This window comes from Anguilla rostrata, chromosome 19 (assembly GCF_018555375.3).
Source record: "Anguilla rostrata isolate EN2019 chromosome 19, ASM1855537v3, whole genome shotgun sequence".
Lineage (NCBI taxonomy): Eukaryota > Metazoa > Chordata > Actinopteri > Anguilliformes > Anguillidae > Anguilla > Anguilla rostrata.
The window spans coordinates 6,136,255-6,159,785 of record NC_057951.1 but is presented as its reverse complement, the minus strand read 5'-3'; the positions used below and the strand labels follow the sequence as shown (position 1 = coordinate 6,159,785).

The following is a 23,531-nucleotide window of genomic DNA, read 5'->3' as shown; positions in this document are numbered from 1 at the left end:
CCAGAAACATTTTTAATACTGTAAAAAAACAATGACATGACACCCCCAAAAGTATCTAGCAACCACCCTGACAAGACATTTTTCACGCTATTTTAACCATAACCTGTCACTGCCGGTCATGTTCATATGAGTCACAATGACAACGTGTTTAATAATAAAACAGGCAGATGAATAAATAAAAAAATATACAAGAACTGATCTCATTGGACAGCATAGCTTTGCATACATCCCAGCCTACACTGCAACACAAGTGGCATTCATATCGCAAGGGAAGTGCGTTTCCTCACAGTGCTGTCCGTTCCCATAACACTTGACTGGATCTAGGTCATCTGTAGCATCTTTCAATTCTGGGGTTTTATCCGCTGGAGGTCTGTCACTGGCTCTGGCCAATTAAAACGCTCTCTGCTAACGGTTTGAGGTCTAGCTGTCCATCTAGTCTACGGGAAAATGTCTACGGTGTTAACAGGACAAATGCTCACGTGTAGTTATTCGAACCGTGTTAAACAACCGTGGGCAATCACCAAAAGCCGAACCAACAGACAGCGGTCACTTTGAGCACGGGGTAATCACCACTACCCTGTCGCGTGGAGTTTTCAAACGTCTGGCACGAATGTCACCTGACGCTGCTTTTAGAACACGTGCCACTCAAAGAAAAAAAAGATGTGAGTTTCCATGATGTGCAACACTGTGGACATTGTACTAATGAGAGTTTTGACCCAAGCCTGGGAGATGACAGAATGCGGGGCGTGTGATTGGGTGTCTTGTGGGAGAGGGTGGGGGGCTAGTGAAAGGAGGTCTTAAGAGAAGGGGAGGGGGGGCAGCTTGGGAATATTTCTGCTTTACACTCCACACTGGGCTTTCACTGTCCACCACAAAAATGTTGTTTTATTTTTAATTTTTAAATGCTTCTCCTCATCAGCAATGCATCACATCAGGCTACCCAACAGTTTTGTGCAGCACTTGCATAACGGATTAATTTTTCCTCTCATATTGCATTCAGTTCAGAAAACAGCCTTAATGTCAAAAATACATATCATGAAGAGCGTATCCCAATTTTCATAACAACTGAAAACAATCAACTGAAAATGACAATCATTCTGTGTTGCAGTGTAGGTTTTCAAACTATACTTTTTGTTATTTTCTGGAATATGACAAAAATATCAAGTAAAATAAAGTCAAACTCCACTGAGATACAAATTACCCGACTCCATTAAAGTTATTCTCATAAAGAGAAACGCCAAATTCACGCTTACGGCTAATAGAGCATCAACATGCATGGCATATTAGATGCAGGTCGATTAACAAGAGACCGTTTCTTTCATGGCAACCGGGACATAATTAGCAGCCGAAACAATTCCAACGGATTATTCACATCAAAGATTGTCATCCGGCGTCGCTGCCCACGCACGTCTATTTCAGGGACCAAAAATACACTAAACGAATGGGATTGAAAGACAGGCGCGCTTGTAGGTACAAGACAAGACGCTCGGTAAATCAGTCAAGAATTCGCATGTCAACAAAATCAAAGAGCCCGAGAAAATCAAACTGAAATTTATGTGTGACACAAAGCAGATACGGCAACGGGAAATCAGTTGAATGAATCGAAAAGCATCTGGACCAGCCAGCAATTTGCACGAACGTTCTAGACACGGTAAAAAAATAAAATAAATTAATCCGCAGCAAAAAAAAAAAGCTTCATCATATCGAACATGGGATTTATGCACAAAACGCGGACTCCAGTTTTAGGGGCGGGGCGGCTCAGCATGTCCGCGCTTCGCTGTAACTGTGGAGAGCGTACGCACACCGGACTCATACAACAGCCTAATTACACACCGTAATGCTCCTATATAAAATGCATTCCCACCCAGGTGTGACACCGCACCTGATTGCCGTGGTCATGACGTCATCTCACCGTCCAACTCCCCAGCTTTTAGGCTACTTTCAATTAAGAGTGACTACGAGTCACAATAACAGGGGTACTCTCGCAGCACCGCACCAGTGAACACTTCATAAGGCATTAATGAGAATAATTACAATTAATTTGAAGATATATAAACCAGCAGCTACGATGCAGCTGCACGCAAAATGCCGATTAAATGTTCTATTCTATTGATATTAGGCTACGCATCAATGCATACAAATACACAGTCAACATTAAACAACTAAATATTGTGGAACACGCAGTTAAAACTAAATGTAGGCGATGCATTGAAAAGCTGAACAAATATTTACACACGGGGGGGAAACAACGAAAAAAACAAAAAGTCGTGTGACTGATTCTTGAGACCTTGTTTGCAGTGGAACGTTTGAAAACATCCGCTGTTCGGCTACTGTTTTTCAAAAACACATCTTTTAATTCGCCAAATTCATCAGACGACAGATGAAAACAAATTGGCTACACACGACATCATTGGTTGCTATGGGGAAAGGCACAACTGGAAGCGCTCTCCTAGGCATCTTCAGCAACGAATGCGCATTTAAAAATTGTAAAACAGGGCAATTCAAATGAAACTAGGTTAAAATACATTTAAATACTCCCTCGGTGAAGATTTGGGTACGTAAAAAATCTTATAAACTCACCGTTCTATGTAAACTGCTACGGTTTTTCTTTTCCCCCCACACAGGTACATAGACGTGGACGTGCTCTGCCACCCAGCTCGCGACACTCTCCGTGCGGCTCTCTGGCTCGCGCTGCTTCTGCTCTGACCCCGCTTCGTCGTCTCCGCTCTGCGCAGGCGCTGTTGCAGCGACACCGGGTGGGATGCTGGCTGCAAAAAATGGACCGTTTTTTTTTGCCAAATTGGATACTGTCGGAATGTTCAGAAATGTGCGGCGGCACTCTTCGGCAGTCTTGAGATAGAGCAGTGGTTCTCAAACTCGGTCCTGGGGGACCCCTGTGTATGCTGGTTTTCATTCCAACCTCAACAGCAATCCCAGGTTTTTAACAAGCTGTTAATTTTTCTTAATTAGGTGTGTTTCATGTTTTAGAGCTGGGGTTCCAGTGTGGGTGCACACTGGCCCTTTCTGGATAAGGGGGGGGGGGGGCTCAAAGAGCCAATGAAAAGCTATAATTTCACAGCTGGCTTTAGAGTGGAAAATGCTACTTACACTGGGGTGTCGAACAACAGGAAGCTTTTTGCGAACTCAATATTTTCTAGTTGTGGTTGTTATTGATGGCATTGATTTGGAAGCTCTTCCCCCTCTCTGACCTCTGCCCGCGCGTGGAGAACATGTCATCTGGTGCGTGACTTCCTCTGCCAATGGCATCTGGGGCTACTTTCACCTAGCATCTCAGTGGTGGTGGGGGGGGTGGGTGCTGATTTAGGAACAGTTTGGCCTTCTAACTCATAATGGATAAGGTGGATACGGTTGGGCCAGGGACAGTGAAGACCTGATCCCAGATCAGCCCTCCTGCTCTGAGACTCATTCTGATTAAAGATTGCTGGGGAGGTCAAAGGTCAGAGTGGTGTCACAAGGCCTCTTCTCTGATGCTACTCTCCTGCTGTTCGTCCCAGGCTGCTCCCGGATCAGACGTTCTCTTCTGCAGGGGGGGCGAGAGCCGAATCCGCTCCCGGCGGAAGGGAATCCCGAAAGTCAGAGCCTCGTCCGGCCCGCGCCAAGGGCGGGAGGGGCCTTGGCTCCAGCCTCGTTTCGATTGGTGCCAAGTAACGAAACCACAGGTTTAGTCGCCAAGGAAACCACTGACAGAAATGCTGTGTACGGGACAGATTGTGGCAGTTCTGGTTTTGAATCATTACTGTTTCTTTCTTCTTTAAATAAAAATCAAAGGTCAATTAAGGGTTTTCCGAGGAGTTCAACAGGCATTCCCCCATTTTGTACATCACTTCAAATGACAGAGTATCAGCCCAGTACAGGGAGTAAAATCCGTGGTCCACACAAATAGGGGTTTTGCAACGCTTACGAATAACATTTAGATACATGCATACGCTGCGGATGGCGCTCCCTTGCCTTGAGGGCTGAGGACGTGGGCACTTGAGCAATTTCAGCACGCTATGCCGATAAGAGGCCCGGCAGATGGTTCATGATGACTCCCGCAATAAACCCACGAGTCACAGCGGCTGCCACAGACATTAGGGGGCTTTACCGAGCATCTGAACATTCACTCAGGCGTCCTCATCAATTTTCACACTAGATAAGGAAAGACGAGCCAGCAATGTCTTTCGTAGGAGGAATCTTTTCTTTTAAAACTACACATTTATGTATGTGTATATGCATACGTATATACCAAGTGGTCTCCAACCCTGGTCCTGGAGAGCTACAGGGTCTGCTGGTTTTCGTTTCCACCTTAAAATCAGCACCCAGTTGAGACCCAAGACACCAGGTGAGTTAACTGTGTAATCAACTGCTCTAATTGATTCATGAAGTGTAGAGTCACTATGAAAACCAGCAGACCCTGTAGCTCTCCAGGACCAGGGTTGGAGACCACTGGTATATACACATATATATATATATATATATACATACATATGTGTGAGTGTGTATTTACTGAATAACAATCGGAAATGTTTTGTAGTGACATTTTCTCTGTAGATAAGCTAAGGTAAGAATAGAAATGGTATAAAATGGGTAATAAGTTAAATTTGTCACACACAACTGATGATTCTCGGGAGAATAAGAGGACGGGTCTGAAACGAAGCTACAGAAATAAAGCGAGTGAGAGGCCCATCTGTGGGAGATTAAGACTGAGGGAGAAAAATAGTCCCCCCCCCACCCCCCGTTCGGCTATTCTTTCCACCTTCGTCCAGATTTACGACGGGTCCGCCGTGCGCGGAGCGACCGACCCCCTCCCCCCCCAACCCCAACCCCCGGGGTGCCGCTCTCTGCGGGCCGCAAAGGACCATGGGATTTCCAGCCGCCTCCCGCGAAATGCCAGCGTCGCGCATGAGCGGTTGGCGGGCCGGCGGGACGGCGACGCGCTCGTGGCTCGTCTCGATCGCCGCTGAAGTACGAAATGCGCTCCGGGTTTCACCGGGGGGGGGGTCCGTCGTCTCTCCTCTCTCGGTGTGAGCAATGAGCCTGCGGCGCGAGCTCCGGCTCATCTGCTCTGGGCTGTCAAACGAGGGGGGGGCGTAAATAACAAGGGGGGGGGGGGGGGAGGGGCTTTTTATAAATATATTGTTATAATTCCTCACGCATGTCATGTCATACTTATTTGCTTGCTTTGTATATGTGCTGCTAGCACTGCAGATTGTCCTGTCAATAGTGAACTATGAAATGTAATTGAATAAAATGGAGAGAGAGTGTGTGTGTGTGTGTGTGAGAGAGAGAAAGAGAGAGGGAGAGAGAGAAAGGGAGAGGGGATCCCCTCAGCTTCCATTTGGGAGCTCTGCCATTGGCAGGTTCTTCAGCTTTTCCAAACACCTGCAGTTCTAAATACACTCCTGGGCCTGAGGGAGTGGGAGCTTTGGTTTGGCTCAAGATGCTTCCGTGTGAGGAAACAAACACACACACAGACAGCCTCATTAGAGCCAATATGGCGACCCTATTGTTGCTTTTAACAGTGACAGCGCAAGATATCCATACACGGTCGTGGATGATGAGCCTCATAACGCGAACACCACCGATACAAGCACGCCCCTGAGGCTATGAAGGCATTTTTCCAGCGTGTGGATGGGCCTCGTGGTCTAGTATTTATTAAGGCACTATTCTAACTTGAACTCGAGCTCTCTGAAGGCTAATAATGTTCTTGCGTCTCAATACGAAAATGTGTACGCAGCTGATAAAATTCTGATGATTTCTGAATGCGGGCCATGCTATACGAGCGGAGGGTGTTTGAACGCGAAAGAAACGTCGGTCAAGATCCGGATCCTCCTGGCTACCTGGTTTCCCTGGAAACCAATTAAGTCTTAACGAGGAAGGACCTTCAGCTGTGTTTAAAATACGACTGAGCCGGAGGCAGCCCGGAGCAGCATGCTTTCATTCCTCACACCTGCCGCGCTCCAGCCTCCTTGACTCTAATCGTCTGGCCTTCGGCGAAAAGCAAATTGAACTCCTGTGTGAGCACTGAACAAATAAAGCGTATTATTGTTTTTATTGTATTCTGTTACCGTTGGTCACGGGTGTACGACAGCAGGAGCGGGGGGAAGGCTCTGCCTGTTGGCTTCCTCGACGAAGGCGGAAAAAAAGGCAGACGTTAATAAGCCGGTGACGGTAAAGTTGAAACGCAATGGGCCTCACAAAACTTTTTTTAAAACTTATTTTTACTTTTGTACCTGAAAATCTTGCCGCGCTCTCGAACAGCAGAGGTGAACACGACTGGCCGCTCAAAATTAAAACGAAAAGCAGAACAAGCACAAACAAAGACAACGGGAAAAGCAATTATTAACGTGCTGTATTTCATCCTGTACACTAATACGGACACAAAAGGACAGGTTCTCCTCGAGCTCTCTGGTCAGTTCACTCCTCGCCATTGAAAAGTGACCTGAGAAAGGCTTCAAGGGGAAAAGCATGGCAGCCTTGAAGCATTGGATTCACTGGACCGGCTGGAAGCCAGCGAAAACCTAGCATAGTTACCCAACTGTAGCCTACCCAGCTAGGTACAGTCAGTTAACCAAGGTGGGAATTTCCAAGAAACGATCATGCGAATCGCAGCAAGTCCGACACCCCCTTAAGCTGACGATGGCGATTAGACCCAGACAGGAGAAAAGGCGGCCATTTTGTAGTCGTTACTCTTCTCCGTGAGTCTCGAGCATCATCAGACTGCGATTAACCCTTTAGCTCCAGCGGTCTGCAGCGATGCTCGGCGTTCCGGGCTGCGACGTGTCCACATCTGATCGGCGAAGACGGCTTCAGGCGAGTAAAAGTCTCGTCCGAACGGGTCCGAATTTCGGGGCAGTACCGGGATCGGCCTGAGGGAGGCAGCGTTCTCCACACAGCAGCTCCACGGGACCAGGGGGTTGCCCGATTCACCGTCCCGCAGGTTTTTTACACCGACCCTAACAAATCACTCACCATTCAACAGCTGGAGATCTCACCAAGCTGCCAATCAGTAGAGTCAGGTGTGCCAAATTAGGGTTGAAATGAAGACCTAGAAGGTGGTAAATCTCCAGGAACAGGACTGGGCAGCCCTGCCCAAGACCCTTTCGTACCACAGATCAGTGGAGAGAGAATAAGTACACACACAGACACGGAGAGCGTATCCAACACAGGTTTTTAGTTTTTTCTCGACGTTACATCATATAAACTTCTCCGATAAGAACTTCACGAGCGACAAACAAACAGTGTGAATAATTATCTTAAAATCTGTCGAAAGCCTGGTGAATTTCTTCATCGCGCTCAAGTCATTCAGTCCTAGCCGTCGCACGGGACGATAAGAAACCTTCGTAGATTCAGTCCAGACGATTAAATCCTGTACATTTGTTTCGAAAGTGGTGTAAATTTCCAGCCATATATAAACAGCAGGTTTTACTATTTGAACCAAACAAAACAAACGTTGGCATACAGTACTTTACAGCCATGCGGGGAAGAGGCACCACAAAACAAGTGGCGACTCCAACCTTCAGCACTGCCCGAGGTTCGATTCAAGGCAACACATTCAAATCATACCAATAAATTACCCTCTGCCTCCAAATAAATAGTCCCCCCCTCGAACTGAACAAAAAAAAAAAAAATCCCTCATCATAAAATCTCTTCCCCAACCGCATAACAGGAAAACCGTAACTGCAATACATTTCCAATATTAATGCATTTTTCTTTTGTAAGCTATACAGAACACTGGGGATTGGTCACATGCGCAGTAAGAATCATGTCTACGTTTTTTAAAAGCAATTATTAAAGTAATGAATGGCAGGCTGTGGAGGCCGAGGCATCGCCATTAACCATTAGCTGCATATGGACAAAGAGGCTGGTTCAGAAATGATTCGTCATCGCATATTGGACGCGGTATATTTTGCATTCCTGCATCTCAGTTAGTTCTGTTTTCTGGCAAGCCAATGGTCTTGCCATGCACTCTTTTAATTACAGTGAAACAAACCTGAGGTAAAAAAAAAAGAAAAAGAAGAATTTTTAACACAATCAAAAATGAGGGGTGGACGAGGTTGATTAAAGCTTAAACTGAAATTGAACCAATCAGAAACACAGACAGCGAGAGGAATTACGGGTAAATAAAGGCAAAATAACTAAAAATGGAATCACCAGTGAAAAGTGCTTTTGTTGACAAAAAAAAAAAACCCTGCAGTCAATATTCAATTCCAGTATTGAATATATATTCTACTCTACTGTTCCACTTGAGGTTTGTTTAAAAACACTAAGTCCTCCTATGCTCTAGGGGGCACCATCACACACTCACTCTGTGAGGCAGGACATGCTTTTGTCCAGACGGACAGCTTATGAAGTAAAATATTAAGTGTTAAATCAACTCAGAGTACATATGGCCCCAATTGTACACTTTATTGTGTATAGTGTATAGTGTAAAGTGGAACTCTAAGCTTACCTTCGCATGATTATCCTCATTAACCAATGAACAGCCAGCCCACTCATTCCGAGTTTGTAAACTATGTATATGTGTATCATAAAGCCTACATAACGCTGTCATAAGCATGACATAACACCTGTCATAAGCAGTCCCACCAGCGTATTAAAAGCTCACGATACATTTCAAAAAGTATTGCTATATTTTGAAAGTGTATTCAAAACAGATCTTACGAAATAATGGAGGCACACATTATGGCCGCGTAACGACAAGCTGTAATATGCGGCTGTGACCAGTTATGACAGGCGTTACGGGGAGAGAGAGAGGGAGAGAGCAGGGAGAAGGGCAGGCAGGCGGGTAGAGGAGGAGAGGAAATAGGCGGGGAGGGAGGCGGGGCCGGGGCTACAGCTTGGAGAAGGGCAGGCAGGCGGGTAGAGGAGGAGAGGAGGTAGGCGGGGCGGGGGCGGGGCTACAGCCTGGAGAAGGGCAGACAGGTGGGTAGAGGAGGGGTGCAGGGACGGAGTCGGGGCCGGGGGGCGGGGCTACAGCTTGGAGAAGGGCAGGCAGGCGGGCAGTGGAGGAGAGGAGGTAGGCGGGGCCAGGGGCGGGGCTACAGCTTGAAGAAGGGCAGGCAGGCGGGTAGAGGAGGAGAGGAGGTAGGCGGGGCCTGGGGGGCGGGGCTACAGCTTGGAGAAGGGCAGCCCGTCGTACATGTGGGCCTTGAGCCGCATCCACTCGGCGAGTCTCTGCAGGGCGCTCTTCTCCTGCAGCAGCGCGGCGGCGGCCCGGCGCAGCTTCTCCTCGTTGCGCTGCAGGTACTGCGCCCCCTGCGCCTGCAGCAGGTTGAGCCGCTCCCGCCGGCTCTCGTCCAGCGCTATGTCCTCGCTCAGGAACGGGTTGAAGCGGAAGTAGGAGTCCGGGGGCAGGAGGGCGTCCAGCATGGAGTGCACCTCTGCAGAGAGAGAGAGGGGGAGGGAGGGAGGGGGAAGAGGAGAGGGAGAGAAAGAAAGAGAAAGAGAGAGAGAGAGGGAGAGCGGGGAGGGAGGGAGGGGAGGGGAAGGAGAGAGAGAGAGAGAGAGAGAGAGAGGGGACAGAGACAGGGAGAGAGAGAGGGGGGGAGAGAGGGAGGGGGGGTAGAGAGGGAGAGACAGAGAGGAAGAGAGACAGACCTTTAAACCAGTCCTTTATAGGTACAGCCTTTGCAATTAAAAGTTCAAATATCCAAGACATTTTAATTGACAGATGAAACGAAACCCCCCCACACAGGCAACACACACACACATAAACGCACACACACCCTCGGTGTCGGTGGCGCTGCTGATGACGTTGGTGAGCTTGGTCTTCAGGCTGGTGTAGGCGGTGCTGTTCTTGCCGTGGCTCTCGAAGCGGCCGGTGCCCAGCGAGACGACGCACTGCAGCGGCGTGTTGGGCCACAGGCACTTGCACTCGTGCACCGCCAGCGCCGTCGGGTTATTGATCAGCAGCCCGCCGTCCTGGGGGGGGGGGGGGGAGGGGGGGAGAGGGAGGGGGGGAGGGAGGAGAGAGGAGGGAGGAGAGAAAATCCTGTCACTGCATTACACATTTACTGCGGTGGTTCCCAACCCCATTCCTGCAGATCTACCAACCTTGAGAGTTTCATTTCAGCCCTAATTTGGCACACCCGACTCTACTAATTAGCAGTTCAACAAGATCTCCAGCTGTTGAATGAGGTGCGGCTTTGTTAGGGTTGGAGTGAAAACCTACAGGACGGTAGATCTCCAGGAACAGGGTTGAGAACCACCAGGTAAGAGCCAATGAGAACAACATCTTACAGGGGAAACCCTGGCCAAGCGGAAACAATGCAAGCTTCAAACATGGCCAATCCATCCATCCATCCATCCATCCATCTTGGCAAAAAAAAAAATGAATTAATTGAGTGCGAACACGGTTGAGGTCAAAATCGTTTAAGCAACGCTACAGTAAAAACTGACGATTAAAGACCATCAAGGAAAACCGCAGAAGTGTTCGTAGCGGGTACAGACTGCTCCTTTCATTAGCTGGCTTTGATGGGAGCCAATTACCCAGAGGAAGCCTTGCAGCAAATTGGCAGCGGTCGGGCCTTCTCAAGTAAATAGCCGCGCGGAAGCGAGTAGCACGTTAGCGTCCTGAATAAACATGAGGCCGGAGGGGGGGGGGGGGGGGGGGGGGTTCGGAGGCTCTAACGCGAGGTGCTCGGGTCTTATTAGAAACGGGACCAGAAGGCAGGGAGCTCGAGACTCGGGGGGGCCCTGGGGGAAAAAAAGGGGCGCAGACCTCCCCAAAAAAATAAAATAAACGTCATAGCCTCAAGGTTTCTATTTTTTAATTTTTTTATTTGATGGTGCATCCCGGTGGAGTAGCCGGTTGGCTAGCGCGCCGCGGGGGCCCCGCGTGGTCTGGAAAGAAGAAGAGAAGGCGACGTCTGGAAGGAACCGCCCGGGGAAGACGGCGGGGCCCGGGACCGGGACCGGGACCGGAGGGAGTCGCGCGGGCCGGAGGAGCGAGGGACCGCGAAACGAAAAAAAAACGAGGGTTTCAAATCTACTGGATCAAAGAAAAAAAAAAAGAAAAACCCTGGTGAAAAATGATGTGGACTTGAATGAAAGCATTTCGTGCAGGAGAAAAAGAAACCAGCTACCGTCCACGTCCAATACATTCGTGCCAATCACTTCCTCCTGTCGATGACTGAATGTTCTCATACACCCCTTATAACTCTCATATAACCCTAATACTCTCATTTTTCATATACCCTCACCCTAATGTACCCAAATATTCTCATATACCCTAATATTCTCATCCAACCTAATATTCTCAAATACCCTCATATTCTCATACACCCAAACATTCTCAAATATCCTAATGTTCTCATACAACATAATACTCTCACATACCCCAATATTCTCATGTACCCTAATATCTACTTTTACCCAAATGTTCTCATATACCCTAATGCTCTCATATACCCTAATGTTCTCATATACCCTAATGCTCTCATATACTCTAATGCTCTCATATACCCTAATGCTCTCATGTACCCTAATGTTCTCATATACCCTAATATCTACTTTTACCCAAATGTTCTCATATACCCTAATGCTCTCATATACCCTAATGTTCTCATATACCCTAATGTTCTCATATACCCTAATGTTCTCATGTACCCTAATGCTCTCATGTACCCTAATGCTCTCATATACCCTAATGCTCTCATATACCCTATATTCTCATGTACCCTAATATCTACTTTACCAATGTCTCATTACCCTAATGCTCTCATATACCCTAATGTTCTCATATACCCTAATGCTCTCATATACCCAAATGTTCTCATATACCCTAATGCTCTCATATACCCTAAGGTTCTCATATACCCTAATGCTCTCATGTACCCTTGGCTGGGCTGCAGTGCAGCCATTTTGACCACAGTGTGAAAGCTTGTGTTAGCCAGCCAAGACACCACAGAGGGGAATCAGCGGTGCTGGCCAGCTGTGGCACTGTGCATTGATGAGACCGCCGACAGGCCGACAGGCGCGTACTGTCCCTTCCGCCCGAAAAAAAGAGAGGAGCCCCCTGTTCCCTCTCGCCGGGCGAAGAGGAGGGGGCGGCGGGGCCGCACCTGCCGGCGGCCGAATCTGGCGGGTTTTCCTCGGCGGGGCACCCGGGGCTCAGGGGACAGCGGGGGGGCTTCCGACGAACGGGACTTATGTACGTTTACGAGGACAGGCCCGTCAGCCAATCATCGCTCGCGTACATTCTAGAGCAGTGACGACCAGATCCGTTCCTGGAGATCTACAGTCCTGCAGGTTTTCACTCCAACCCTAATATCGTACACCTGACTCTACTAATTAGCAGCTGAAGGAGACATCTAGCTGTTGAATGAGGTTAATTGTTACTGAGGCTAATTGATTGAGGTCACTGATTGGCCGGGGACCCAACTGGCCTGGTGTCCCAGGTCTAAACCAGTCCCTGATTGGAGGGGAAGTGTGTGAGACAGCTCTGACTGCGAAAAAAAAGCACACTGAATTTAACTGATACAGAGAGATACAGTGATACATAGAGAGATGTACAGAGAGAGAGAGAGGCAGACTAAACTGATCCCAGATCAGGAGCTGTGTTCACACAGTGTGTTCCAGCAGCGGTGCCGACCCAGGACCCAGGACCCAGTACAGTGGAGCAATCATCTCTGCTTCCCTGGGCGGGGTCAAAGGTCGCCACACCAGGTTATACGTTTGATTAAAAGCCGTCTGGTGTCTCCCCCTGACCCCCGACCCCTGACCCCAGGGGTCACAGGGGCTTAATGAGGCTGAAGCTGCCGTCTGGAGCTGTGAACAGGGGATCGATTGTGCAGTGAGTGAGTGAGTGAATGTGCGTGTGTGTGTGTGTGTGTGTGTGTAAATGACAGACAAATTGGGGACTTTGCCCTAAGGCTCTCCCCACTTGCGTGGGACGGGGCTGCTGCTCGCACCCTATGGGAATAATTCGCTAACATCAGTCGGCAGACCAGGGGCCAAATGTAGCCCGGCATGGAAGCACTCTCGGCCCTTGGTTCACTGACAGAAAATAATTACTCAGACTCACCGAAGACTGTGACATGTCATTAATAAGTCTTCTCTTCAACTGCAAGTGAGGGTTTGCAAATTCACCCGAGCTTCATTCCACTGCTCAGACATGGAGAGCCTAAGAATGCTAACTGCCGAGAGCGGAAAGCGTTAGCGCGGTTCTAGAATATTCTCCACTCGGGCTGAGAAAGAACCGGTGAGAAACCTGCTACTTTTGGGTACAGAGGTGAAGCACCCGCATTGTTAGCCAGCTGTGTGCAGCTGCCTCGGTGGTGCGCGAAAAACGTGGCGCGCTTCGAAAGGTTTTCATCGCAACCCTAACGAAGCGCACCTCACTCAACATCTGGAGATCTCGTCGAGCTGCTAATTAGCAGAATCAGGCGTGCCAAATTAGGGCTGAAATTAGGGCTGACCCTGCAGGACGGTAGAGCTGCAGGAACAGGGTTGGTTACCGCAGTCTTCAGTAAGATCGGGCTGCCTTACATCCTCTTCATTATGTCTCCGTCTTCTCTGAAGACGTTAGCGTCAGACCGGATTTACGCGGCTCGAATGTAAGGAGGTCAAGTGCCTCCTGAACGTTTCCACGGCGCCGGGGTGCGATTTTCGGACAGGGCGCCTTTGTGCCGTGCGGCGGCGACGGCGGTAATTGGCGGACGGGGGCGGAGCAGGAGCCCCCCCTCTCTCCGGCGTCCCGCGGCGCGCTCCGAGGGCTCGTACGCCTCCCGGAGGAGGAGGAGGAGGAGGAGGAGGGGGCGGCGACGGGCCGCGATTCTTCAGCGCGGCCTCCTCGTGCTCCGTGGCAACCATTGTGCGACGGCCGTTCGGGGGGGGGGCGCTCGATTAGCATCCGTCGTCCCGTCCAAACACCCCTCGGCCAATCGGGAGACGGAACGCAAATGAAGCACGAGGGGGCGGGGCCAGCGTGTAGACGGATACGCGCGTGTGAACTGGCCAGCGGCCAAACTGCCCCCGAGGGGAAGGCAGGGAGAGTCCAGACATAAAACCTAAAGACCCGGGCGCCTATTTATTAAGTGCCCCCGCGCAGGAGGTCTGATCCAGCATCAGTCTCCCCAGCCCGCAATCCCACTCTTCATATTACGAGCCAAACGTCAAAACTGATCCCAGAACAGTGCTCCTGACTGCAGATGTGGAATCCCCGTGCATGAAAACCTCTTCAGAAAGGATGAGGGTCTAAGTGCCACTTGTCAGCCCCGGCTTAACAGTAATTAACCATTGGATGTGTAGGCTTTCTGGAATGTTTTTTTCACAATTCTAAGCCAGTGTTCCAGAAGGCCAGCAGTGATTGTTTCATCAGCATTAGAATGTTCAGTTACAAACATTCTAATGCCGATTGTTACATCAGCATTAGAATGTTCAGTGACAAACATTCTAATGCCGATTGTTACATCAGCATTAGAATGTTCAGTGACAAACATTCTAATCACATTCTTGTGATCTCACACTACAAAGGGTTAAAGTTCCCAGCCCTTTGGAATGAAGGGGTGCTGGCCGGCGGGCTGGCCGTACCTGGTGCAGGTCGTTGCCCAGCACAAACTCCTGGAAGTACCCGGGGGCCGCAGACGAGGCTCGGATGGCCTGCCACAGCTTGTGCTGGCAGCCCCCCAGGTAGTGGGAGCGCACCCCCGGCTGCAGGTTGTAGTTCCGGAACACGTAGGCCTTCAGAGGGGTGCCTCGGTTCACAATGGTGCTCACTGCTGCCACCTGGTGGAGACCAAAGCCACATCTCCATTGGAATCAGGTTATAGACTGACAAGGGGTCAGCAACCCAACAAGGCGTCACTGTTTTTTTTTCTCTCTCATCACTTCATTAATCAATGAAAAGAGTTGATTACACAGATAATTCACCGTGTTTCTAGGGTTCAAACTGGTTCCTGATCCTAAGGTGAAAACAAAAACCTAGCACAATCTTGCAGCTCTCCTGGACCAGGGATGCAGGCAAATTACCTGCCATATAACTTTGCAGAAAATGAAAGCATTTGTCAATTTAACTGATTAAACATCCTGGAAGGTAACTATGGAAAGCATACTGTTCAAGCTCTTGGTTTTACTTTTAAAAGATATTTTCAAAGAATGTACCCAAATAACAATTTTTAGGACACACGTTCATCATTCTATGTCAAGGGAAATTCAGCTGGGCCCAATTCGTCCGACCGTAGGTGATGTCACCATGCAAACACACACGGTAGCCCTGTTCCGGAATTCTCTCTCATACCGCCAGCAGTGAAAGCAGGCAGGCCAGAGGAGGGCAAAGTCGTCGCGCGGTTGCCCGGACGACCACCCGCCCTTTGACCTTATCGCCGCGTTTGTGGGCGTAATCTCTCGCAATCATGTCAGTCAGCCAATAGGAACGCTTCGAGCTGCGCCTCGCCAAAAGAGCTCACCTTTGGACATCTGGCGTTCCTCGCGGTTTCGACCATGAGGTCGGCGCCCAATCTTTCCCTGTCGAATAAAAAAAAAAAGGAGGGGTGTTACTGTTACCGTGTGAATATGTGGGTATGAAATCGCTAACCATAGACTCTCACTCTAAACGCACAGGACGCTAGTTCAGTGGAACAGCTACCGTTACTTAATCGGGTAGGCCAACTGACAACTGAATTTTCTTTTGCAGTGATGACAAGCAGCCAAATAAATAAAAATGTTCTTAGATTTAAACTTAAACGTAACCACTTACGTTTGGTTTATAAGAAATGCATAATAAGGTGGAATATTTGTATCTCACGCACCTGTGATATATAGTACCTGATATACCCGATACCTGATATATAGTAGAACTCACATGAACACGCTATACCACGACCGAATGCTGCAAAAATTCCTCTAAATAAGGTACAATTGGTAATTAATTAAATATTATTCTTAAAGCGCAAACACAGCCTTCAACACACCAACTCACAACCAGCAGGTAATTGACTAGACTAGTATAAACTTTCTGTAGAGACTAAGGGATGCAAATTGCATGCAGCTCGTTTAATCGCTAGTTGGAACCCGTTACACTATAAATAACGATTAACTGATAAGTTTGAAATGTACTATACGGCCTACGAGAAAGAAGGACTCAGAACAGCCCTAACAAATGAATGAGTTGTATATATCAGAGAGGTTTTATTAAGACATGCACAAACAATCATTAAAACAGGATTTGTGTTGTGTGTCAAGGCCATAACGGCAAGAAACCAAATTATACAAACACAGATTCACGGACTGAGAAATCTGCACAGGAGAGGAGGGACCGCTGGCATTTTTTATTACAGGCTGGCTTAACTGCCACTGCAGCGGTGAGAAATGATATTGCTTATTAATGCTGCTTATTAATGCTTAACTTTGCTGTAAACAAATAAACCACCTCGGTTGTTTTTATGGCTTTCTGACAACATCTGTAGTCGCTAGCGGAAAAGGAAGACACTGATCTACTCGATAGCGTAAATCGTATTCTGCGGCTATTGTCGTAGGCTATTCGTTTAGCAAAATAGTAGCAAGTTCCCCCACTTTGTAACGTAGGCCCCTTGATGTGCAGCAAACAGAAACGGGTAGGTAAAGGGGTACAACAGAACGAAGTGGCGTGAGACCCCCGGCATAAGACCGATAAAAGATAAATTAAATTTATCGATTAACGTTCTTTTAGACTGTGTGCGAGCGCCATGGCGACGGCGGGGGGGGAGGGGAAAGCGACATGGGAGGGGGCGGAGCCCTACTTGAGGAGGTTCTCCCAGGCCTCGCTGTCGTAGAAGGCGTGGCTCCACCCCATCTTCACCGTGCCCACGATGACGTTCTGCTTGAAGACGTCCGAGCCCAGCTTCCTGTACAGCTCCTCGCACTCGTTCAGGGGGATCTGGAACACGCCCAGCATGAAGGCCAATATGGCCCCTATGAGAGGGAGCGAGGGGGGGCGGGACAGAAACATCAGTGGGCGGAGACACAGATAAGCCCCGCCTCCTCTCTGGCACAGACCTCAACTAACTAACTAATCACAGCCTTAATTGAGGTGGCAATCACAGACAGTGCTTAACAATATCATGACTATCTGGTAAATTTAGAGAATCTGTGATGGACAGCAGAAGATGTCCGTCTGCTTACTACAGAGAATCTGCGGTGCTATTCAGTATAAAAGCTCAGACTCACCTGTGCTGACACCACAGATGTAATCAAACAGCTGGTAGATGGGTTTGCCTGTCAGGTCCTCCAACTCGCGCAAAGTCTGGAGAGCAACCAGTCCCCTGAAATCACACACACGCACACACACACACAGACAGACACACAAACACACACACACACACACACACACACACAAGCACACAAACAAACACACACACACACACACACAGTCTCTGTGAAAAACAAATTAGGCCAGAAAGAAACAACTACACCGCCCAGGATCTAGAGCAGAAGCGAACACGGCAGCCAGCATTGGCCGAAAGCCCTGGAGCAGTACCTGGTCCCGCCTCCGTCTATGGACAGGACCCGGATGCCCCGCCCTTTCACCGGGTCGGTGTACCCCACCAGCGCCAGGGCCTCCCGGACGGCGGCCTGCAGGGCGGGGTCACCCGCCTGCCTGAGGCGCAGCAGGCAGGGGATCACCTTCTCCTGAAGGGGGGGCGCACAAGAGCCGAGAGTCACACACAGCTTACAGGTACACTCCGGGGGCGTTGTGCCCATTGAAACGTGCCCCCTTGGCCTTGTTGACCCCGCTCTTGATCCATGATTGCTCCAGCTACCCTTTTGTTTTTTAATAAATGAGGCCCCGGGACTGAAGACCAGTGTACAGGAGGCACAGGAGGCACAGGGAATTTAAGCGGGAACCTTCGTCCTTGGCCCTCGTCCTTGACCTGAATAACTTGTGTGAAGCGCACGGCCGCGTAAAAACGTCATGTGACACACAGAGCTGAGAAAAATCACACAGGCAGAACAGCGACGGGTTTCCGTCTCACAGATCAAACTGCCTTGTTGGCACAGCACAGGAGACATTTAAAACACCAACAAACACACACGCAACACAAGGGAAAGAACAGCTAAATGTCCCTCTGACTTTGCTGGTTTACAATGTTTTACGAGTTCATTGAAAGTCAAAAAAACCCCATCATATTTAAATGCTATATTCCAAAAAAAAAAAACATACATCCATTTTCTTAGATTGCATGTTCCTGTTGGAGGTTGCAGGGGAGCCTATCCCAGAATGCACTGGGCGAGAGGCAGGAATACACCCTGGCCAGGTCGCCAGTCCGGCCCAAACCCACCTTGACAGCCACTCCGCGGGTCTCAGGGAACTCCAGCAGGTGGTAGCTGAGGTCCTCCACCCTTTTGATGTAGAGCTTGACATCGGACGCGCGGTGGAGTGCCTGGACCAGGGCGCGGGTCCGGTTGTCCACGCTCACTCTGGCAATGATCTGGGACAGGCGGGCAGAGACAAAGTTCAACCATTAAGTATCCGATCAGCCCCAGTAATGCTACGGAATCCTCAATCATACCCAGTCAAAGTACCCAATCATCCCCAGTAATGCTTCTGAATCCTCAATAGCCCCAGCAATGCTACTGAATCCTCAATCATGCCCAGTCAAAGTACCCAATCATCCCCAGTAATGCTACTGAATCCTCAATCGGTCCCAGGCGAAGCATCCGATCAGCCACAGTAAAGCTGCCGAATCCTCAATCAGTCCCAGTCAAAGTATCTCCCATGAGCTCCAGTCATGCTGTGTATTCACCAGCCACCCCAGTCTAATAATCGGCACTCAATTACAAGAAAATCACAGGACACATTCTCCTGAGCATATTCCAGAAGGTTCTTTCCCAACAGGACCTACGGACACATAACAGAAGCAGGCCCCAGGATAAGAGAGTGAATGACGCATTGCAGCAAAATGCAATATGGTGCAGGTTTACTCATCTAGGTTTACATACCATACCCAGCGATTCCAGGAACGTTTAGATGGAGCTATTTTTGAAAGCGGATTCAGGGAATTTTGCACTTGAATGCTTGTCCAAAGGAAACATGAGGACTGCACACATCTGTCACCTACGGTGACATAACAACCCGCTCGTGTCATACGTCTGGCTCTGTCGTTTCAACTACAAGCCGAAGAGCAAGTCCCCCAAACCAGAGCAATTCAGCTGACAGCCATGGACCAAATGTGGCCCAAAGTAGACTTACTGTTTGCCCTTGATCATCAAAAACTGTGGCTATGCCCAGGTCAGCGTTAGTATACCTCCAAATAGTGACAGATTAATAAGTGATAGACACCCATATTTTAAGAAGGCATCAACTTTTTTTTCACCATACATATTTTTCACACATAGGTTTATGAAGAGCGTGTGGAAAATGTGGTAAGTTGAAAATGGAAAATAACTCTATAACACGCACATGCAAATAATTTCCTTTACATATTTTAAAAAAACATATATATATAAAGGAAACAGAAAACCATTTGAGTGTATTACAGTATGCACAGTACATGAAGTGAATTACATGCTGAATGGTATGTCTTTTTTAACCCAGTGAGTATTGCTCATTAATGCGTAGTTGTGCATGTGTGCAGGTTTGCATGTGCAGGTGCAGATGTGCAGGTGTGTATGCAGAGGTGTGCAAGTGCAGGCGTGCGTGCAGAGGTGTGCAAGTGCAGGCGTGCGTGCACAGGTGTGCAAGTGCAGGCGTGCGTGCACAGGTGTGCAAGTGCAGGCGTGCGTGCACAGGTGTGCAAGTGCAGGCGTGCATGCAGAGGTGTGCAGGCGTGCATGCAGAGGTGTGCAAGTGCAGGCGTGCGTGCACAGGTGTGCAAGTGCAGGTGTGCATCTGCAGTCTACCTTCTCCCGCTGCTGCAGCAGGCGTTTGGCCCGGTCTTCGGCAGCCTGCTGCTCCTTGCTCTCGGCGCTCTCTGTCTGCTTGGCGGGCGCCTCTTCCGCCGCCGCCGCCGGTTTGTCCTTCTCCGGGGCGACGCCCTTCGGGTCCGACCGGAACTTGGGGACCAGGGGGGCGATGTAGCTGCCGACGAACGCCTGCATGCTCGGCCCGGGGTTGGGCAGGTAATGCCCGATCCCCTTCTTTGGAGAGGTTGGCGGGGCCGGGAGGGCGGAGCTGGGATCGGGGGGCGGAGCTGGCTTCGGCGCCGCCTTGTCGGAAACAAGCGAGGGGACGAGGAAGCGGGCGTCGTCGGGCTTCCCGCCGTCCGGCGCGGGGGGTTGGGCGACGTCGCCGCGGTCCTCCGGCCTCTTGTCGTCCGTCTTCGCCGCCATCCCGAAATAGGCGTTCACGTGGTGGGCCAGGTAGCTGTACGTCTCGCCCAAGTTCACCGCGAAATAGCTTGGGTGGAAAAGGTCAGAGGTTTGCTTGGTTACCGTGGCGACCGCGCCGGCTCCCTGCTGGGCTGGAGGGGCTGGCGGCCTCACGTCCTCCCGGGCGGCCGTTTCGCCGGGGCGGGGCCCCTCCTCTGCGACAACCGGGGGCGGGGCTTCCCTGGACGGGGCCTCCTCAGCCACGGCCCCCAGGGCGGGCCCCGCCTCCCCTTTCCCTGCCGTGACGGCGGCGGGTTTGAGCCGCGCGATCCTGGAGAGGAGGTCGCTGTGCGTCCCGCTGACGGCCTTCGACACCGAGTCCAGCGTGCTCCTGATCCGCGACATGCGATGGCTCAGACCGCTCCACCCGCCCGGAGACGAGGCGCTGGCATGGGCGCAGCTGGTGCACAGCCCTAACCTGTGACCCAGCCACACCACCCTCCTCCTGGTGCTCCGGACCTGCGTCCAGCCCAGGCGGCCAGCTGCGTGGCCCGGCTGCCTCCTGACGTGGAGCCTGGAAGGCAGGAAGCGAATGGTGGGCAGGCGGGACCACACCAGCCTCTGGGCTTTAGTCTGCCACAGGTTACCGAGCCAGCTCAAAGTGAACGTGTATGTGTCCAAAACCCAGCGAATGCTCATTCCTCTGCTCTGCCCTGGGTTCGACCTTGCTTTTATATTCTTGCTTGGGATACACCTTTACTCCCTTTAGAAATGATATCTGCAAAAGACAACAAAAAAAAAAGCATTTTGATTTTCGAAACGATTTCAATCTTCAGACTTAGCGGCCATTCATGTTTTGTGAACACACTGCGCCATCTGGTTTGATGGGTGAAAACACTACATTGGAACTGCAGTGAAAGCGAAAGCAAACAGCTAGTACACCAGGCCTGACCACATATCTAACAACTTATGCCCTACGTTGTTTCCTTCGGGGGAATTTAGCGTGCAAAATTATCTAAATAAACAAAGAACTAAAGTAATGGTAAATACCATGCTAGTCGTCACAGCTGTACAGATTAAAGGAGAATTCCGTTTCAAACGCACAGGTCACGGTGACACCCTGTCGAAACACAGCCTTACAGCTAAGCTAACATTACTTCAGTGAGCTAGCAAGTAAAATAGCCAATAACTTTTAGAAAGCTTAGTAGTGTTTGTCGCGTTACGCTGGCGAATATATCCAGGTGTAGCTATATTAATTTTCTTAATTTGGCAGACAAACTCTTTTATTACGCATGCACCGGCGCGTAACAGTTCCGAATAACATTAGCATAAACCGTAGCTAATGTAAGTTAGCTCCCGTTGACTAGACAGAAAGCAACACCAGGCCTTCCCGTTAGAAAACTCTACCGTACTAGATAGCCAAATAAACCAGTTGTATTCGGCTAGTCTACATATGATTTACATATATGACACACACAACAATACCCACCCAGCAGTAAGCATAAGCCCTATGATATGCAGGTTGCTGACATAACCTAATCAGCATTAGCTAATGTTAGCTATTATTGTGCCATATTTCATCCATAGGGCGAGCCAGCCACATCTTGAATCATAACCTTACTTCGTAGCTAAATATGTTGTTCTGAATTGTCTAGAAATGTTTCTTTTGCACTAGCTTAGTTAGAGACATTATATTCAAAGCTAGCAAACGTTAACTTAATGTTAATATCGTGAAAGCGAACGTTACACTGACAGCCATGGCTGACTAACTACCAGCTACACATAGACTATTTCTTTAGTGATGTTAGCCAGCTACACTTTGAAGCTAGCAAGTGAAATGGACGAGAAACATACCGGCATCCATTCTGATATATTCAAACCACTCCAGTACTCGGATGTGCCTTTGCAGGGAAATTGAACAAATATATTTCCTTTTAACGTTAGTTACCTAAGCAGCACTCTCGAAAACGAGAAAACAGGTCACTCGTTTTTACGTCAGTAAGCTAACGTTAGCGAAAGCTACCTAGCGCCTCCCCTTCTCGGGAGGAGAGGGACGGTGGAAACAAAGTATAGGCCACGGACTTTAATACGCTCTCTGATAGGCTAGGTATATTTGGCCTCCAAAAACGTGTGCTCGCGATTGGGTGTAAGCAAGTGCCCCCTCCGTGGACAACTTCATGTACTGTTTGTTTCTAGAATTAACAGTACCTTAGCACAGTGTCTCTCAACCACACCTGATTCAAATGAATGAGCAGGGAGACATCTAAAACATGCAAGGCAGCGGGTCCCCAGGACCAGGGTTGAGAGACACTGTGCTAAGGTACTGTTAATGGGAGGCGCGAGGTAGCTTTCGCTAACGTAGGCTAACCAGGACCAGGGTTGAGAAACACTGCCTTAGCAGGTATGTTGCTCTTGTGTCCAGCCTGAAATGTCTGCCTTTTGTTTTAATTATGTACACAAGGACGTTCCATGTCCTCCATCCACAGAACTTATAGGGTCAACGGTAGTACTCAGCTGTACTTTAAACCTCAAGTTTGAACCCCTAGACCAGCGTTTCCCAACCGGTGTGCCGTCAGGCGAGGTCAGGTGTGCCGTGTGAAAAACCCTTTAGAAAATTTTTTATGTTAAAATGAATTTTTAAAAAACTTAAACGAACAAATCCCATTCACAAAAGCCAAAATAAATGTCATTAACATGCATATCGCTTAATTAAAACCCCAAAAGAACATTTAGGCCTACTGTTGGCACGTCACATCAATGTAAGTACATCGCTCGCGGTTTTTTCTGTCGACGTGGTGTGTCATGAGATTCTGTAAATTTGGAATGTGTACTGCGGAAGGAAAAAGGTTAGGAAACGCTGCCGTAGACTACAGAACTTCACGTCAACTGGAATACCTATCCAAATTTGTGGAATAAAGATGAACAGTTCCAGTTATATTGAATTTCTGTGGTCTAGGAATTCCAGAAAAGCACTCAACTGATCCAGAGTTCTCTGCCCTGGATATATAGCGCACAGTGACCTAACCTACACCAGCTGTGGTGTAGTTTGTACAGTACCAGCTCATCCAAATGTGGTGGGTACTGTTACACCTGGTGGAAAATTAATAGAATGCATCTTGAGAAATATGCTGAAGAAAAGTCAAGTCTCCAATTATAAATAATATACAGTAATGCCTGCAGGAAAGGGTTGTGCTCAAGAATAATATTAGCAAGTATTGATAATTGTCACAAGTGGAGGTAGTACTCTTGGACAGCACAGATATGATTCCAAAATGAGAGTTCACTTCAATAATCACATCCTG

The 23,531-nt window shown here is 49.1% G+C and overlaps 2 protein-coding genes and 1 long non-coding RNA gene across 12 annotated transcripts in view; 1 reads left to right on the top strand and 2 right to left on the bottom strand.

The window, feature by feature from the left end:
- The window catches only part of nrcama (neuronal cell adhesion molecule a), a 60,304-nt gene extending 57,590 nt beyond the window's left edge, over window positions 1-2,714 (bottom strand). For all 9 annotated transcript variants that reach the window (XM_064318762.1, XM_064318763.1, XM_064318767.1 and 6 more), the window contains exon 1: window positions 2,581-2,714. In XM_064318762.1, coding sequence (XP_064174832.1) covers window positions 2,581-2,630 — 50 coding nt within the window. In that variant the 5' untranslated portion in view covers window positions 2,631-2,714. The remainder of the gene's footprint in view (window positions 1-2,580) is intronic.
- Window positions 1,919-4,339, top strand: LOC135245631 (uncharacterized). Its single transcript, XR_010327313.1, has 3 exons — window positions 1,919-2,196; window positions 2,625-2,937; window positions 3,516-4,339. It is a non-coding gene; the product is annotated as an uncharacterized LOC135245631 (long non-coding RNA).
- Window positions 4,340-8,509: 4,170 nt separating this feature from the next.
- pnpla8 (patatin-like phospholipase domain containing 8) lies at window positions 8,510-22,374 on the bottom strand. Of its 2 annotated transcripts, none has more exons than XM_064318772.1 (10): window positions 22,084-22,374; window positions 19,822-21,007; window positions 18,261-18,410; window positions 17,459-17,610; window positions 17,149-17,243; window positions 16,722-16,893; window positions 15,411-15,468; window positions 14,536-14,730; window positions 9,729-9,924; window positions 8,510-9,383 (listed from the first exon to the last, which is right to left on the bottom strand). In XM_064318772.1, exons 2-10 carry the CDS (start codon window positions 20,926-20,928, stop codon window positions 9,112-9,114), a joined length of 2,397 nt encoding a protein of 798 aa, XP_064174842.1. In that variant the 5' UTR covers window positions 20,929-21,007; window positions 22,084-22,374; the 3' UTR covers window positions 8,510-9,111. The 2 variants fall into 2 exon arrangements, with proteins under 2 accessions (XP_064174842.1, XP_064174843.1); XM_064318773.1 differs by lacking the exon at window positions 22,084-22,374 and adding an exon at window positions 21,719-21,981.
- Between the last annotated feature and the right edge of the window lie 1,157 nt (window positions 22,375-23,531).